At 28.0% G+C, this 19,073-nt stretch overlaps 2 protein-coding genes and 1 long non-coding RNA gene across 3 annotated transcripts in view; 1 reads left to right on the top strand and 2 right to left on the bottom strand.

The window, feature by feature from the left end:
* Nucleotides 1-1,135, bottom strand: part of LOC111624878 — a 12,773-nt gene extending 11,638 nt beyond the window's left edge. Inside the window, exons 1-2 of the long non-coding RNA XR_002756645.1 lie at nucleotides 796-1,135; nucleotides 570-723 (exon numbers count right to left, since the gene is read on the bottom strand). This is a non-coding gene — a long non-coding RNA (uncharacterized LOC111624878). The remainder of the gene's footprint in view (nucleotides 1-569; nucleotides 724-795) is intronic.
* A 3,873-nt stretch (nucleotides 1,136-5,008) lies between these two features.
* On the bottom strand, nucleotides 5,009-10,041 carry LOC111624888 (cytosolic 5'-nucleotidase 3A-like). Its single transcript, XM_023367865.1, has 4 exons — nucleotides 9,753-10,041; nucleotides 5,406-5,504; nucleotides 5,250-5,319; nucleotides 5,009-5,173 (listed from the first exon to the last, which is right to left on the bottom strand). Exons 1-4 carry the CDS (start codon nucleotides 9,915-9,917, stop codon nucleotides 5,103-5,105), a joined length of 405 nt encoding a protein of 134 aa, XP_023223633.1. The 5' UTR covers nucleotides 9,918-10,041; the 3' UTR covers nucleotides 5,009-5,102.
* Nucleotides 10,042-11,103: 1,062 nt separating this feature from the next.
* Nucleotides 11,104-18,808, top strand: LOC111624877 (disintegrin and metalloproteinase domain-containing protein 10-like). Its single transcript, XM_023367851.1, has 5 exons — nucleotides 11,104-11,736; nucleotides 11,942-12,606; nucleotides 12,676-13,237; nucleotides 13,298-13,494; nucleotides 18,676-18,808. The coding sequence occupies exons 1-4, from the start codon at nucleotides 11,153-11,155 to the stop codon at nucleotides 13,479-13,481; spliced, it is 1,995 nt and encodes a 664-aa protein (XP_023223619.1). The 5' UTR covers nucleotides 11,104-11,152; the 3' UTR covers nucleotides 13,482-13,494; nucleotides 18,676-18,808.
* The last annotated feature ends 265 nt before the right edge of the window (nucleotides 18,809-19,073 follow it).

Here is a 19,073-nt window from a genome sequence, read left to right as displayed (position 1 = left end):
TTTATTTTAACCATTAATATACTTAAATCAGGCCTGGCCAACCCGCGGCTCATCACATTAAATTGTGTGGCCCGCTAAGCGATATTATATATCTATTAAAACTTTCGTTTTCCGTTTTGTGTATACCAAAACAATTAAATAAATGAAAATTTGCATGTGTCATTGTTATAATGCGCAAGTGTGAGTACGAACTCTTGGTATAACAATGAAATCTTATTCATTTTGTATTTGTTTTACTTTTTTAAAAGCATGTTTGCCTAAATTGTGGCCAATTGTAATGTTACGTGTGATCAAAGTGGCCTGCAAAACAATTTGGATTGGCCAGTCCTGACTTAAATAATAATTCTAAATCAGTTCAGCCTAGGACAAACTAGTTAAGCCTAAAGTATTTAGGCCAAACTAGATTGTCCTAGGGCTAAACTAGTATATCCTGATATGTGTAGGATAAACTAGTTTGGCCTAATATATATATGATATGGTGTAAATATATTATAGAATAAAAATCAATTTTGTAACTTATATTTAATATAAAAATTACATTAAAATTTTATATTTACTATGTCATTTACCTTTTCTTTGTGATCTTTTGAAGATATTGGATATACATTTGGATAAATGGATGTACAAGACAAAAACTGTCTAACAACTTCTTCTTGTTCAGTAAAAAGTATTAAAGGAATTTTATGACTATGAACAATATCAAAGAAAGTACCACAACCTCTTCTGAAATAATAATTTTAGTTCAAATTTTAGAAACACAAAATTTAACAATTTATAAAGTTAAAACATTTCTACCTGAACAAAGAATCTAAAGTTTTAGGTGATCCATCATCACATAATTTTCCATCTGACCTATTCAGAAAGCAATTTAATACTTTTTAGAAAGACAATTTTTAAAGAATTTAATTATTTCTTAATTAAATTATGTTACATTAACTATAGTATTTAAACAAATTTTTAATGCATACTTGAAATTTGATTATCATAAAACTCCAATTGCCAAATCAATTGAGATCTTGGGTTATGCAGATATCCAGATAATTGAATTTTGCTTAAAATAGTCATTTTTTTTTCTATACACATACACACACATAGAATTATATTTTCAGAAAAAATTATGTAATTCTATTTCACCAATAAGGATGACAATAAGATCTCAAATAATCATATTAATTTAGAAATTAATTGAATTAATAGTCTTATTATCAGCAAGGTCATTAAATTAATACATGTACTTTACATACATTTTAAACAATTTAAAAATATTTATTCTCTATCATATTTCATAAAACTATTCAGTACATGAGAAAAATATAAACTAATTTTGAAAATAAAATCTAATTTTTGTAATGATAACAGTTTATATTATTTAAAATTTCTATATTTTAATTCAAACAACATTAAACACATTACATACAACAAATAACTTTATCAAAACTTCATTTATTTAATTCATTAAAAAACTTTTTAAATACCCAAAGAAATGAAATTAAAAAAAATTACAGTATGTACTACTACAGTCAGTTTACATACAATCTTTAAAATGAAAATATTTAAAAAATTATATAAGTTTTAGATAACACTTTGTTAACATTGTATTTTACATGCTACAGTGATATTTTAATAAAATACATAATTGAAACAATAGAAATTTGGAAAAAAATATAAAATTTTTCCAAAATGTATGTCAAAAAATCCACGTATAGCATATGATTTTCCGTTAAACACTTCTATTGGGTTGTTTGGAAAGTAATTTTGTTTTTTTTTTCCATGGGAAAAAAACACAATATTTTTATAATAAATAAATATTTTATTGAATTATATATTGACCATTTTGGTCAAATACCTGTTGTCATCGTTTCTGGTAGTAGCATGATTTCACATTCATAAAAGTTTTGATCGTTGCTTACAAAAAACTGATCCAAGTGATTTTTGACATTGTCATTTCAAGTAAATGTCTTACAGTTAAAAAAAATTTGTATAGACCGGAACAAGTAATAATCTGAGTGTGCTCGATCTGGCGAATATGGTTGGTGTGATAGCACGTCCCATCTAAGTTATAACAGTTTCTGACGAGTTACCAAACTTGTGTGAAATTTGACATTATCGTGGTAAAACACTACACCTGTTTTGTTGATCAATTCTGGCCGCCTTTTCTGTTTGATGATATTACTCAATTTGTTTACTCGATGGCAGTACACTTTCGAATCAATTGTTAAATTGTCTGGTAAAAGCTCCAAAAAAAAATTTCCTTAAAATCCCACCAAAGAGAGCATCTCTCTTTAAGAACATGTGGAACCCATATATCAAGCTTTGAAACGAAACCAATTTGTTTCAAGTAATCATAAACAGTTCAATTTGACAAATTTAATCTCTTAGTGATTTCACGTGTTGTTATTCGGCAGTTTGCTTCAATCAGTACCTTTATTTTGTTTTCATTGGCTTCAACTGGCCATCCAGAACATGGTGCATCTTCAATATTGAAATTGCCAGAAAGAAATTTTGTAAACCAGTTTTGGCACTGTTGTTCTGTCAATACATCTTCTCCAAACACGTCACGCAATTTTTTTCTCGCTCAAACAGCATTCTTACCTTTACGGTAATAAAAGAGCAAAATATGCCGAAAATGCTGCTTTCGATCTTCCATATTTGATGGGACACAAAAAATAAACAATTGCACAAAATCAAACAAAATTTTTTACAAATAAGCCTTAAAATGCTAGCTGTCAAAATATATAATGATAATATGGTTTAGAATGAAAATGAAGGAAAAAATATGATTAATCCGTCTAGTGGTAAAAAAAAAAACGAAATTACTTTCCGAACAACCCAATAATTCATTTCATTTTTTTGTATTTGTTTTAAAGAATTGTATCGACTTTCCTATTACTTGTAATTGTGAACATGGTTTCATGAAAAAAATATTTCTATAAACATGAGAAATTTGATTATTAAGTTATGAAAGGAAAATAAATCTTATGGTGAAATTTCAAAAATTGCTAGAAAATGCCATTCAACAGTCCAAACCAATATAAGATAATTTCAGACAACCAGAAATTGTTCAACAAAGATTAATGTGGCTGCCCAGAATATTAAGTGATTGAGATACTTGAAAAGTTGTGTAATCGAAAAAATTCTGTTTCAAAATTAGCAAGAGATATTGCAACAATCCTAAGACTGTACAAAGAATTCTTCAATCTGCAGGATATAATGGTAGAGTTCCTTGAAGCCTTTAATTTCCATTACAAATCAGCAGACTCGACTTTGTCAAATCATACATCAACAAAGACTGATTTTTGGAAAATCATTTTGTTTGCTGATGAAATCAAGTATAATATTTTTGGATCTGATAATTGTGAAAAGATTTGGTGAAATAAAACTGAAGACTTATGTCTCCAGTTTTATTTCACCAAATCTAAAAGATTAGTTTCCACAGTAAAGCACGATAGAGGAAATGTAATGGTTTAGGAATAAATTGCAACAGCTGGAATAAGGAAATCGGTACTTATTGAAGGTGCAAATAGACTGTCTGTAATACTTGAAAATATTTCAGGCTAATTTGTAGACATATGTCAATAGCTTAAGATCTGGAAAATAATGGATCTTTCAGCAGAATAATAATCCTAAATACACAGCCAAGATCACTGAGGAATGGCTACTTCATAAAATACCAAAAAGCTCTAGTCACCTGCTCAGTCACCAGATTTAAATCTAATTGAACATATCTGGATAAACTCAAATAAATAGTTCAAAAGCACTACATCACAAATCAAAAACTGTTGAAATGACATTACTACAAGCACAACCAAAATTAAACCAGATACAACACAAAATCTTGTGTTATGAATGCCAAACAGATTGCAAACAGTCACTGATGCATTTAGACTCTAAATGCATCATTGACTGTGGATTCTCTAAATTTTAGAGAATCCACATTATTAATTTAATTTCAAAATTCATTAGACATGAACATTTCTAATTCTTTAAACATTGTATGTAGTTTTTTATGACATGTATTTTCATTAGAATTGTATTTCTTATAGCTTATCTAACTTGTTTTTTCATTTCTCACATAAAAATACATCCTTATGTACTTAATGTATTAGTGCAACACAAATATTATTTATAAACTTTAAAAAACAAAAAGTTTTTTAAAACTTACTTTTCTGAAAGATGCATGTAAACTTTTGTGACTTACTGTACGTATTAAAGAAATATTAACACATATGTAAGAATATATGTACAGAAAAAAATATTGATTTATATTAAAATAATACAGAATATGCATGCATTCACTTAAAAATCTTTTGAATTAAATTTATTAAAGAAAATAATAATAATTACCATTTATTCAATACAAGTCATTGATTTTTGTTAAAATTCTTTATTTCAAAATAAATACATTTTAATTATTGTTGGCAGCAACATTACTTTTTATAAATTTTGATGAGGGGAATGCTTCTGATTTAGAATAACCTGGCAAAATGCCAAGGACAGAGTAGAATTTTATAAATTATAACTTTTAAGCAACTACAGTTTAAATAATACTTGAGTATACATATTTTGAAAATAAGTCTAATTGAAAACTAAATTGTAAGAAATTTAAGTTACAATTTATAATCAACATTTCTATTTATAAAATCTGTATAAAATCTTGTTGTTTGTATTCCTTATGAGATCAATTATTATAAATCAGGGCTTCTTAAACTATGGGTCGCGACCCCATTTGGGGTCGCTTAGCAAAATCTTGGGGTCGCGAGATTTTAATGCAAAATATTGAAAATAATTTGTGAGAGTTTGAAAATGGCATGCTTTGTGTCTTAGGTTTCGTGAGTTGCGCTTTGTGTCAGTTCTGGTGCAGCGAGATAACGATTCAGCAACACTGATTGTAGTGTGAACTAGTGTAGTGTTGTCGCTTTTCAGTGTATTCAGCTGTCTCTGTTCCATTGTAACACAAGAGTGAACTGTGGTAGTACACNTATTACTTCATAAAATGTAATGGAGTAGATATAATGTTATTTATACATTATTAAAAAACAAAAATATTTTTAGTTTTTACAGTTTTTAAGCTTGGTTTTAAGCCATAAGCAGTAAATAAATATTTATTTTATTGCAAATTTTCTTACATCACAATCGTCGGAAAAACCATTGGAAGCAGCCTTAATACGTATACCTATAAAGAAAAATTAGTTCTGAATCTTTTTTTTTTTATATCAGTTAAATATATACACATATTAATTTTTAATTACCATTGATTTTATTTATCAATTCTGAATATGCTTCTGGAAGGAGAAGAAACTTGTCAAAATCTGCTATTAACTAGAGCAGGAGAAAAAAAAAACACAAAACTCTAATTTATTATATGAAATGATATATAAATTAAAATTAAAATTAACAACTGCTACCTGAAGCTTGGAAGATCCACCTTTAATAAAATGAAGCACTTTATCCTCTACACGATCAGGATTTTTTATATGGACTCTCCCATTTTGGAATTCTTCAAACTTTTAAATATAAAAACAAAATAAAACTGTTTTAATTTTATTACTTTATTTTTAAAACTTATGAACAAAATCACTTATTATTATTTACAAACATTTTTTGTTTATATCAACTCAATGACTAGGCCAATGACCAAGTTTAACTACAGAAGTAAGGAAAAAAATAGCAGCCAAGGCAAGATTTTTGCAAATGTTATAGAAAACTATTATTAGATGTTTTAAAATATATTTTTGGCACAAGCTTCATGTATTTTAGATGCATAACATCTGTGTTGTCCAAATAATTCATACTTTCCTTCAAATAATAATAATAATTAGTGGTATATAGGCTATGCATATATTGTTAAAATTTTTATTAAAATATTTTTTCTAGATATAATTATGAATGTAAAATAAATATAAAATTTTATCAAGTTTTATTAAAATATTCCGCAATCATTATTTTTGAAATGATTTTAATATTAATAGAAACAAATCATACCTGATTAAATTATATCTTAACAAGATTGTAATAAAAACAAGAATAACTTTAATGTAATAAATATTACTGTCAAATAATACTGTTCAATTTTGCTAAATAATTACTATAAAATTTTTAAAAATTCTTAATTTTTAGCTATAATAATATATTAAAGAAATATAACATGCTAAAAATAGAAACTTTTTACATTATTTAAGTTCTTATTTATATTTTTAATTATAATATATATATATCCATTCTGTTATATAAAATAAGCAATAAATTTGATAAATTTGTTTAGAATTTCTCTATTTAAGTATCATAATGTAATTTTAAAGATAAAATTATTTTGAATATGCTGAAGTGCCACACATTTTCATTAATATAGAGAAAAATCGATATTTAATTTTAATATAGCTAAGTACATTCAGAAGAATGAAGAATGAAAGATAAAAAAAAAATTATTGAAATTTTTTTTTCTTCCAACAATATCAAAAATAATGATTAATGGTTCCAAACTAAAACTATTTTTAGCCTGAAGTCAATAAATTCAAATACATATAAAAGCAATTGCCTTTTTGAATTTATCATCATTGAAAGATTTAAAGGAAACTAACTGCATGCTTGAACAATATATATTATTTAACAGCTGGTTAAAACATCATTTCCTGTTTTTCACATGTTTCAAGTGTTTTAAACTCTATATATAATTAAAATATTGCATTTTTTGCAATCAGTAAATTCTGTATATCAAATTTATAAATACTGTACAGTATTATATAATTTAATATATATCAATGTACTTCAAAAAGAATCTTAAATATAATAACTTATCAAAGTAAAATATTTTTTGAATTCGTTAACTAACCTTAAAGTGTGCGAACTATATATTTTCTAATGCAAATAAGGACTTTAAATATCTTTTTAAGAACCATTTATATTTGTGTATTATCCCTGTAAACATATTCTGTCCATTCAAAAATGCTCTGGAATGTCAGAGTTACTCCAGTAAAACAGGTCTCATTCAGGAATTTGTATTTGGAAAAGTTTTCAAGTTTTGTAAATTTCATATATCATTTCAATTAAACAATGGTGACCCATCAAATCAAGGTTCCACATTTTCTGAAGTGATCTGTGGAAGAGTACTCTAAAAGACAAAAACATAGTATAGTTTAGTACAGGCATGTGTTACTTGAAAAAGTATGTATCGTATATATTCATGTAAATGTCAGATTTTTTAAACCATTTTTTAAGGTCAAATTTATGGGTCTGACTATTACATGGATAGCACTTTTGAGGGATTGAAATTCAAGCTAGAATCCAAAGTACCAAATCAGTAGAAGAAGCCCTGATTTCTAAATGAGTAAAAACAAAAGCACATTGAATTACAGTAATATTATCAATCTGGCACTCCTATAGAAAACCGAGTCCCTAAGTTGGGACCCTTTTCAATAAAAACGCAAAATTTAAAAATTTTTTTATCCATATGAAAATAAAAGTGATTTCTTTACAAGATGCAGCTATTCTTTTTTTATTAACACAGAGTATTCTTCCAGCTAAAGAAGCAATATAGTAATTATTATGCCAAGGTAATCAAAGTATGACTTTAAAAGTAGATTTAAATTCTAATCAACTTCCATATTTCGGGTGTGATAGTAAAAGTTGCAGAAAAAAATCAGTCCATTTTCTGTAACAGGTTTTTTTAAAAATATGAAACTGGAATTACATGATTTTTACATTTAATTTTCACATTTGTTCTCAATGAAAAAAATTCTAGCGAATGTCGACCCGTCGTCCGTGAAATACTAAGGTCGACTTTTACACGGGGTCTATTAAGAATTCCAGATTTTTTCGTCAAAAATAGGGGGTCAAGCTTTTACACAAAATCGACTATTACTCGAGTATATACGATAGAAGCTATCAGAAAAATTTGTTCTAGTGACTTCTCACAACAATACAAATTTTAAAAAGTATTAAGGAAATTTTAATTATAAATGTAGATTACATTTCCTTTAATACAGTTGTAACTAAAACTAGAAGTGTTTTATTATAATTTATTATTTAAAAGCCAGTTCCTTCAATAAGTAGGTCTAACCTAAGAATAGTGTACATAATACACATTAATAAATCCGAAGTTAATTTATTTAATAATTTACCAAATGTCCCATATCCCAGATACCCTCAATCCATATTACCCGAGATAATTGGAACTCTATACGCACTTAGATTAAATTCTCAGTTAACATGCAGTTTGGTTAACAAGATTTCGACTAACGACGGACTCTACGAAACCAATTGTATTTGTTAAATAAAGAATCATTATATTTAACATTCGACTTATAAGAGAAGCAAATTAATCAAAATTTTCATTCTGATTCAAAATAAATTAATGAAAATTAGTTTTTGTTAGTATGTTATTTAAAACAAAATTTCACTCATTTCAAAATTTTAATACAATCTTTATACTAATATTCTAAAAACAGTTATTTTATAGTATGTTCATTACATAAATGACTATCAATTTTCTGTTTGTATGACTATTTTTCTCTTTTCTTATTGCTATATTATGATTTGTGAAGAGCCAAATGATCACGTCGAAAACATTTTTTATAAAAAGTTTTTTCCTCCTTACATATAAAAATAAATAAGCCAAATAATAATTTCTGGTACTTTTCCATTAACTGGGCACCGGTCATTTTTACTATTATTTTTAGCGAAATCGAATACGTTTAATACACATGTTTAAATTACAATGAATATGTTTATACATCATTGTTTATACACACATTTATACGGTTTATCTGTAAAAAATGTGAAATTAAACATAATTTTTTTTCTAAAACTGGATCGAAAATCAAACTGCACCCAGTTAACGGAAAAGTACCAAATTTCCTTAGCCACACTCCATGACTTTCGAAATTAATAATTTGCGAATGGTGGAATTACAATCCAAGAAATCGAGCATTATTCCCATTATTTATTCTCGTTATTTATAACTTACTATTAAAGAAATCGTAGTTTTTAATTAAAAAAAAAAAATTAAATTCCGAATAAACAGAAAATTTGCAATTTTAAAATAGATAATAAAAAAAATATTACAGGTAATTACAATTTATACTGTAACGACAACTACAAAGCATCACTAATATACCAGTATAATTTATAAACTTATCGAACCGTACCATTTGATATTTTTCGAACGAAATCGGTTTGCCGTCGCAGTGCCTACGAGGCAGAGAAAGTGAAAAAAAAAAATAAATGAGATCAACTCTTAAGAAAGTGAAATTTTTTCATTAACTTCAAAATATTGCCCTGTACATAAGATTTTTTTTTTTAAATCTTTGCTATAATTTACCTCCAACTTTAAAAACAATGCTGTACAGTCGACCCCCCTATAACACTGTTGATTTTTCTGTTTTATATGAATTCCATGTTGTATGAGTCATTTAGATTTTACAAATACGTGAGCCGTTCACAGTCAGGCACACGTATTTGTAAAATCTAAGTGACTCGTACAACATGGAATTCATATAAAATGGAAAAATCAACAGTGTTATAGGGGTCAACTGTACTTTAACTCACATAGTAATGTTATGAAATTAACCACACAGGAGGTCTTAACAGAGAACAATTGTGTGTGTATTTGAAAATGTTTACATATAAAGATGTAAACAAACACCTCCAAATTTACATTGTATTATTATTAAGTGAACGTGCTTTGTAGTTTTAAGCCATGTGCAGGAAATCTGTATTTATATATAGCGCGCTATCGTGTTTAAAATATCACTTACTGTGTCTATAATCCTGGTTATTTTCCTTTTCTTCTTCCACTTCATATAACATTGAGTGGTGATTAAAGAAACAGCTACCACCGCACCACACCCAACAGCTATTTTCATGCTAGTATAACCGATATTTGACCCTAAATGTTGTTTCAATTCGTAAAAACGCTGCATTTTAAACGGTTAATTATAACGAGGAACGGATACAGATGAGGCAATGTTCAGAAATACCCGATATCATCGACTACCGCGTTAACAACCTTCTCATGCCGACCGCGAAAACGTTTCCACATTTAGATAACAGATGGCGCCAAATAATGTAATGTATCTATGTTGCCAGATGCGATTTTTTTTTAATTTTTTTACTTTTATTTTCTAAAATGCAGACGAAAATTCCATAATATATCGCGAGAGAAATAATAAATAAATAAAATAGCATCTTGTATTAGGATCTATAAAATTGTCAAAATGTTCATTGTAATAATGACGGATACTATTTGATATTACTTCATTCTTCTCCAAAAATATTCAATAAAAATGGTCAAGCGGTAAGATTATTTAATCGTTGCACACGCCCGATGATTTGCCACAAACCAACGTGTAATTTTATACCAGTGCCAAAATTATGGATTTTTGTTTAAATGGACCCAGTTTTACCAGTAATCATTGGTACTGTATTGATAATTTTATGTAAATCTGAAGACTTAAAGATTGTTTTCATATAATTGCCACTATAAAGAATGTGGGGAAACTAGCAACAATGTTGCTTGTTTTCAATAAAATAATAATCTATTTCTATATTTGCAATCTTTCTACTCCGCGACAATCAAAAATCGGTTAATGTTACCTATGATTCCAAAATGGCGGCGCTTCGGTTAGGTTCGTTTCGTTTCCGTTAGATTAGCTACATTTTATTTATTTATTTATTTATTTTGTTCAAGAACTACTGTGAATCAATAACTATTGACGTTTGGCACTCGGCGTCCTGCCAAAGGCTCCCCTTCGGGAGGAGTCCGTCTGGACCACGAACAGTCGGAAGCATGGCCATTTTGGATCCATAGGTAACATTAACCATCAAATCTTCTGAGTTTTATAATTTCATAATCTATTATTTTTGGAATCTCATCAGATCATTTATCGATCTGTGTAGAACACTAGGATATACCAAGTAAATTAGATCAAAATATATTTTATTAAAATATTACTTTTCGGTTATTCCAAATGTATTTGAAAATAAAAACGTTTTCAATTATGCTGTATATTACAGAGAAAAAAATATTTACTGAAAATTTATAAATACTGTATTTACAATTCCACAGATGAATTCAAATTTTTATAATTTAAATTCCGTTCGAAAATATCGAACGATGATTAAATGAGTCGAACAAATTCGCTTAGAACAGTTAAAGATGAACTCTTTCAGACTTTTCGATCTAATTTGGTTTGTTATTTGTTACAAAGTACAAAATTTAGAATCGAAGTTACCCATGGCCATTAATATCACCTCCTTTGATTACGTGAAATTTGACAATTCGACAACAAGGCAATTATACTTTACAGCTTTCGGGAAAACTTTTAAATTTAAGTTGAAACACGAATCGTCTCGATTATTCTTGACTGCAAAAGTGTTTTTGTATGCGGACGATAACATCAAAAAGTTCTATTTGCAAAATTTCTTTTCAGACGGACAAATCATATTCAAGGGTCATCTCGAAGGAAGGAATGATACAAAAGTAATAGGATATTATTCACAAAGATTATTCATCGGAAGGGTAATTTTAAACAATACAGTTTACTATCTAGAGCCGGCCAATCGTTATTTTCCTCAAACAGATTCCAAACTTGGTATAATGTATGATCTTAGTCGTGTCAATGAACATATGGATAGCCAACCGTCTTGCGAACGGTTCACGAAAGAAAATGTAAAACATTTTAATAATTTCCATTTACCAGAGCATAACTACAATAATTTGCAAAGGAAAGCTTCTCATAGGTACGATTTTAAAAATCTATTATTTTAAACACTAAGATATAAAGACTGCATGACTTATATACAACAATTCGGCATACAACTACAGTTGTACAGCGAAAAGTAGCTTTAATGGTAGTTGTAAATGTCTTCTTTCATAAAATATTAGATATGGAAATGCAAATATCTTTAAAAAAATATGAGAATTAATAATTATTATTTTTTCTAGCTCTAGCAAAATATGTTCCTTAGACGTATTGGTTGACCACACCTACTATCGATACATGGAATCTAATATAAAAGCGGTGCTACTAGAAATTTTACACCTTATAAGCATTGCTAATTCGATATTCAAAGAATCAGACGTTGATGGAACTGGAAAATCGGAAGTTATAGAATTCTTAGTCGACAGAATAACGATATTCGAAAATAAAATTCAAATAGCGTATCCATATTCTGATGAGAGCAGTTACAGTCCAGTATTTGTAGAGAAGTTAAAAGAATATCAAAATCCTTACTGTCTGTTGATATATTTCACTCACAAGAATCTCAAAAGAAAAGATCTTTGCAGTAATCGTAAACTCGGAAGAATATGCTCTAATTCTGATTCAAAAAGTAAAATACACAACGTCATATTTATTACGAATTTCATCAAAGGAATGGAAATTCCACGACACAGAATGGCATTAACATTTTTACATTATCTCGGACACGCATTCGGAAGCCAAAACGATCCTGCAAATGATTCCGTATGTAGTCCAGCACGCTTCCGTAAAGATGATGGCAATTACATTATGGAACCGCACTATACAAGCAGATCAAAACTCGGTATTAACAATTGGAAGTTTTCAAACTGTAGTTTAAGATCAATGAATAAATTTATCAAAAACAAAGGTAAGTTTATATAAGAAATAATTTTTTTATCATATTATTTATTAAACAATAACTAATCTAAAAAAACAGATTCTTGTCTGAAAAAGGTATTTAATTCTTCATGTGAAAACGGCATCGTCGAAGAAGGTGAAAGTTGCGACTGTAATCCGTCCGAGAGAAAATGTGGGAAAACAGGTCTTTGCTGTTACAATAAACAGCACGCCATGCACTGTACACTTCGATTGGGAGCGTACTGCACATTTGGAACCGACGAATGCTGTAATTATGACTGTTTAATAACTAGTATGAAAGAGAATAGAACTTGCTTCAGCAACAAACCCTGTTGGAATGTTACCAGTTTTTGTCACGGATCTTCTCCTTTCTGTCCTGCAAAAATTCAATCCGATAATACATCGTGTTTAAATAACAAAGGAATTTGTATAAAAGGAAAGTGCGATACCGAGATTTGCAAAATAAAAAGTCTACGATCTTGTCAATGTTTTTCTCGTCACACCGAGTGTTATGTCTGTTGCAAAAATAAATCGAGTGATTGTCTACCAGCAACATCATTTGACATCTTCACTTCGACTATGGAAGCTTACGTCAAAAACGAGGGTACTCCGTGCGACAACGATTATGGATTGTGTATAAGGTAAATATATTTATACTTTGCAATTAAGAATCTGTAATAACTATTATTTTTGTTTTGTAGTAACGGAACTTGCATAAGAAAAAGTATTTATAAGGAACATACAGTAGCAGAGTATGTATATGTGTTACCTTTCGTTGGGATCATAGTGATTGCTATTGGATGTTTTGTATCACAGCGAGAGAAACGACCGAGTATTGTAGATATCGGCAGAAAACCACGAGGAAGAAATACACGAGAAACTTAAAAACCATACAAAAGTAATATTACTCAACTGTTTATATCATGTGCTATTATAACTTCAAATTATAGCGTTTAACCTTTTTAAAGTCGTGTAATGTAATATTTTTCGAACGTAACTTTGAATATGTTGATTTACTTTTGTATTGCTAATTAATTTTTGTTAATTCATTATATTCATTTACTGATTATTATAAATGTCTATTATTTTTATCACATTTGATAAATACTATACATCAAAATTGTTGTGAAATTATTGTATAATATTTTAATGTGATTAAATATTTTATATATGTAAATAACTCACATACTTGTCAAAGTTCGTTTCTCTCATAATCCGTAGTAATATGAAAAGAAATAGAAAATACGTGTAAATGTTTATACGAAGTGATGAATAAATGTGAAAATTCTTCCATTGAAATAAAGAAGCGATTTTCTTTATTTCAATGGAAGAATTTGGCGACAAAAACACTAGTGTTTTTGTCGCCAAGTGGTAAGGGATGGAGCCCGACATATCCGGACGGACCCCCCGATAAATACGTTATTAAGCTTTAAAGAGGGTGAAAGAAATTGTGCTTCCTCACACACACTAACATCCATACATACAGAAGAACCCCACGAATTTTTTTTTGCATTTTTCGACGTCTATGGACTCTGGAGCGCTAATCTCGACCATCCGCGACTAACCGCTTAGTCACGATTTGACAAAAAGAACTGCATTTTATCATTAAACTGATAGTCATTAGACGACTGTAGTCAATAAATAGAGCACGTCTTTTAATATCTCATATCCTATATATTAATTATTACATATAATATTTAACAGCCGAAACGGATTTATTTCTAGATTTTAACAACCGACACGAAAACGCTCCGTATCTATGTATTAATATTAAAATTATAATATAAGAATTTTTTCGATAATTTATACCGAATTTAAATGTATTATAATACAGGAAACCGAAATTCATTGGAAAAGTTAATCGTAAAAATCCCAATAGAAATATTAAATGATTAAAATATTGACGTAAGGGGGCGTCTAGAGGGTTAATGTTAGGTTGCCAAGGCAACTATAACTGATTTCTCATGGATGAAAGTATGTAATTCCTTAAATAAAATTTCATAAGATCACTTCTGAATGTTTCACATCGTTCGTTGTAAGTAATAACATTTCTCGAAAGGAAACGGCAAGAAAATGGCCGATTTCGAGTGGCCTTGGCAATATAATTTTCCTCCTTTTTTCACGTAAGATTATTACTTTCAAAGTTATCTCTTTAGTCTACGTCAAATACACTTTAAATCTATTTATTTATTATATTTCTTTTAAGTGCAATTTACATTTGGAGTTTTATTTATGCAGGTAACTCAGATATTTGGTAAAATAAGTTTTCAAAAAGATTTTCATGTTTATAATAAATGATTTATTAAATAACCATTACCTTAGTCTTTCAGTAATATCCAATGATGTATTTCTGTTCAGAATGAAACACCTTTTATGGTACGAGTGCAGCTTTGAATGAGGAGGTCGGAGCCGTAGACCCGTACTTGTAGGAGTAAAGAGTCAAAAGGAACTAATAGTCTAAATGTGATGGTTTGCCGTTCGTAGCGTCGGAAAATCTTGTTTGTTAAAAGCGTGATGGGCTTTTAACGGGACTTGATAAATACTATATATCAAAATTGTTGTGAATATATGATACGGAAATTATTATATAATATTTTATATACGTAAATAACTCGCAGACTTGTCAAAGTTTGTTTCTCTCATAATTCGTAGTAATCGTGATGGTGGGCGGTGCAACCAGAGTAACTCGACTCCGGTTGCACCACTCGTATTTTATGCGCTTTTAACCATCTCTGGTAAAGTTGAAAACTGTTTTTAGTACCGTTTTGAGAAATAGTTCCAGATTTTTTCACTTTTAAATTTTATCCCATTTTTGAGGGTCTTCAAAATTCCGGATTGACTGATTCCGGGAGAATATTTTGCAAAGAGTTCTGTGTACACCGTTGGTTCCTTATGTGTATTTTACTCCTGTAAAGCTCTAATAAGATGCAAAAGCCTTGTTCGGAGCTTCGTTTGTACCCGTTTAGTTAACTAATATTTTATGTTTCGGTTATTTTTGGTGGTTGTGTAATTTATTCATTATATTAGTTAAGGATAGACATAAAATGAAAATTTTTATTTTGTCTATTAATTTAAAATTTATTTAGTTATAAACAAAATAATGTTTGTATTATATAATCAAATAAAACTTCTTATATTTAAATATGGTTTAGAAATATTTTAAAAAATTATTTTCACTTTTATTTCACTTACTTCTTTGGTTCACTTGAAAATCTCTTAATTATTTTCTCAAATTTGTTATTCACGTTTCCTTGTTATTTTTTAGATTAAGTTTAGTTCGTGTTTCAGTCTTTTAATTAAACTTAAAGTTTCTTTAGACAAGTGAGCAAAAAAATCAGAAGCTTACGGATATCGAAGTCTATAAGCATCTAATTTGTGGAAGTTATAGCCAGTTTTCATTAGATTGATACAGAATATATTATAGCTGAAATATGTAGTTAGAAATTAGCATTCTATGTGTGTTGGTTTTTGATAATTATCAGATCAAAAAAAGTATGTTAGAGAGATGTCACTGTGTTTTTGTTAAAAATATCTAATGAAAAATGAATAAGCATACTAAAATCTTTATTTTTCTCTAATTTTTTCAAATGATGACACATAATCATCAAATTGTTGTCTATAATCATCTGCATGCCTTTTTTATACGATACTGGTGCAGCAATTTTAAGGCATTTTAGTGGCATGTGTAATTTGACCACAATTGTAATCATTTGCATACCTATCTTAGACAAAGCTGTATGCTGAGTTTTGCAGTAATCAGACAGTTTTATCTGGATGTATAACATTTTTTTGTCAATGAGTGTATACTGTTTAAGCAACATGAAAACCTCTGTCAGAAAATAAAAGATCAAAAAGATGATAAATAAAGAAGAAAGAAAATGAATGTTTTGATTGGATATACTTGTTTTCTGCAAACAGAAATTATTTTTAAATGATACAAAACATTGTTATTACAGATTAGTATATTGTTTGTAAGTGAAGAATTAAGAATCACAACTATGACATATAAAGGAGAAAAATATCTTAAATACAAAATGAAAAACTTTGAGCATTGCTAACACTGTAACAAACTAAAAATCAAGAAATTTTATACAAGTCAACAATGACAAGTTTTATACAAGTTAAATTTTTGTCTAGCTGAAAGTTCAAAAACTCCATTTCTGCTTTACACTCGTGTGTAGAGCATAACATCTTACGTATAAAGCAATTTAATTTTGCAAATTAGTTTCTGTTCATTTCCAGAGCAAAACAAAACGTTTCTCGTGAACTTGATATATGAGATTGGAAGAGCAATGCTAATAATCAATAGTATTGATATATTAACTTGATAGATGAAAGAAAATAATTCTTTACAGCAAAATGACTATAATCAATGAATAGGATAGAAAATGTTTGATGAGTTAAGTATTTTACTGCATAAGTAATGGTTCCATGTTTGTTGTTATCACTAATTGCTTTTAAAATTTGAAATGCTTGTGACTAAGATTTGGATTTTGCATTTTCCCAAATTTGCAATTTGTGATATTGCAAAATTCAAGAAAACTGTCATCAGATATTATTCACAATATATAAACAATCCCAACAGAAAATAAGTATAAGTGCAGACATCTTGCATTGACTTTATTTGATGATTTTACTAAATCATGACTCTGTCATGGTTTTGTACACTATTACATTATTTTTTACAACACAGTGAGTTTTAGTCTTATCCCAAAGAGCTCTCTGCTGTGAAAGCAAAGTTAGATTTCAGATTTGGATCATTCAAGCTATCAAGATTATTTTAAATGATTATCAAATAAGATTGCTTTGTATAAATTGAATTTATAACTCAATTTTACATGATTATATATATTGATTTTCATTTTTTATTATTTGAATTTTTTTTAGTCACAAAGTAATTATTCATCAAATTGAATTATGATTGATATTTTCTGATTGGAAAATTTGAAAAGTGACTAGTTAAATTGAATTAGAAATTATTATAATTTTCTTTCAAACTTAGCTTAACAATAACTCAAACGTATAATTATATTTAACTTATTTTTACTATCATATTCAGATTTTTTTTTACTCTTTTATTTTATGATAGATGCTTTTTTCACGTTGCTTAAACAGTACATGTTCATTGACAAAAAACATTATACATCCAGATAAAACTGTACTTTGAACAATAAATAATTTAAAAATGAAAACATTATGAGTTTATAATTACATATATAAAAAATTCTTGGTTAAATTATTGTGTTTAAATTATTATAACTTTTTATGTGATACAATATACCATACCATCCTTGATTTTAGATGCAGTTTTTTAAAATTCATTTTTAAATTCCAGTTGCCTGAAATAGTGATTTTGTCTTACAATCAATGGCATCTCATATTTCTGGTTCAAGACAACAATTGGCTATCAATGGCAGTATATTATATGGATTAATAATAGATGTAAAGTCTGTTATAATACTCCAACAATAAATAGAGGTATTCACAATAGGAAGTTTTTCTTGCTTTCTGAAGAACTACATTCTATGAAATCTATAAACCATACCTATTCCAATGGAACAATTTATAATCCTGATTTAATCTTTCTTGTCCATTTTATTGGTTATCATCATCTTTTCTGAGATATTTTTAAATCATAAGATGACTCTGGTTCCTCTGTCAGTAAATTTTGATGATCATAAATGTTGATCTGAAGAAGCTTTCTGTTAAGATGTCGGCTTTTGTCATAGTACCTGTACTAATGAAAAATAAAATCAGAAAAATGCTTTTGTGAGTTTTAAGAAAGCTACAAAAGTTGGTATAATGAGAAAAGCTATGAATTGTGAATATCACTGATGTGGTGCATCTGAATGTGGAACTAAAGCTACTAAACATTACCTGTTTTGTGGCATTTGTATTTTCTTTCAAAGGTTGCTACTTAACAAAATTTAGTAAAATCATTTTCCAACATAAAAAATCTTAAAATTTGACTTCAAAATCATGATGCATCTTAAAATTTAAGAAATATAGTAAATGCAATTAATAAAGTATGTGCATTTTTACAAGAATTCTAAATCATTAATTGTTATATATTCTTTAGAATACAACCAAATCGTGAAACTAGAACAAAACAACTTGAAGCTTGGAAAGAACTCATTGTTAGGTACTACAGAGTTCACAAGAAATATATTATGGATCTTACAGAAGCACAGTCTAGTCCATTATTTAACAATAAAGATATTGAACGTATCCTTTTTTAATTTATAATCATTTTAAAATAATTTTCTTTTAAATAATTAGATTCATAGATTTTTATGTTTATTAAACATTTAAAAAATATGATATTATATAAATATATTGGATAAAATAAGTTTTGTTCTCATTGTATATAATTTTAGATATTTGACCAAACTGGCAAACTTTGAATTTCAATCATTGTATAAGTTTGTGAAGTGTTTAAAATACTTCTTAAATTCATAATTTGATTTATACAAAGTA

Source organism: Centruroides sculpturatus, unplaced genomic scaffold (genome assembly GCF_000671375.1).
Source record: "Centruroides sculpturatus isolate CEXI.00-Female unplaced genomic scaffold, Cexi_2.0 scaffold476, whole genome shotgun sequence".
Taxonomy (NCBI): domain Eukaryota; kingdom Metazoa; phylum Arthropoda; class Arachnida; order Scorpiones; family Buthidae; genus Centruroides; species Centruroides sculpturatus.
This window is presented reverse-complemented; position numbering and strand designations above follow the sequence as displayed.

Excerpts from the sequence above, each read along its gene's own strand:
- LOC111624888 (XM_023367865.1), bottom strand. The coding sequence starts at position 9,917 with ATGCAGCGTTTTTACGAATTGAAACAACATTTAGGGTCAAATATCGGT. Across the intron at positions 5,505-9,752 it reads TAACCAGGATTATAGACACA|TTTGAAGAATTCCAAAATGG; the intron begins GTAAGTGATATT and ends TATATTTAAAAG. Across the intron at positions 5,320-5,405 it reads GTGGATCTTCCAAGCTTCAG|TTAATAGCAGATTTTGACAA; the intron begins GTAGCAGTTGTT and ends CTCCTGCTCTAG.
- LOC111624877 (XM_023367851.1), top strand. The coding sequence starts at position 11,153 with ATGAACTCTTTCAGACTTTTCGATCTAATTTGGTTTGTTATTTGTTAC. Across the intron at positions 12,607-12,675 it reads TAAATTTATCAAAAACAAAG|ATTCTTGTCTGAAAAAGGTA; the intron begins GTAAGTTTATAT and ends CTAAAAAAACAG. Across the intron at positions 13,238-13,297 it reads GATTATGGATTGTGTATAAG|TAACGGAACTTGCATAAGAA; the intron begins GTAAATATATTT and ends TTTGTTTTGTAG.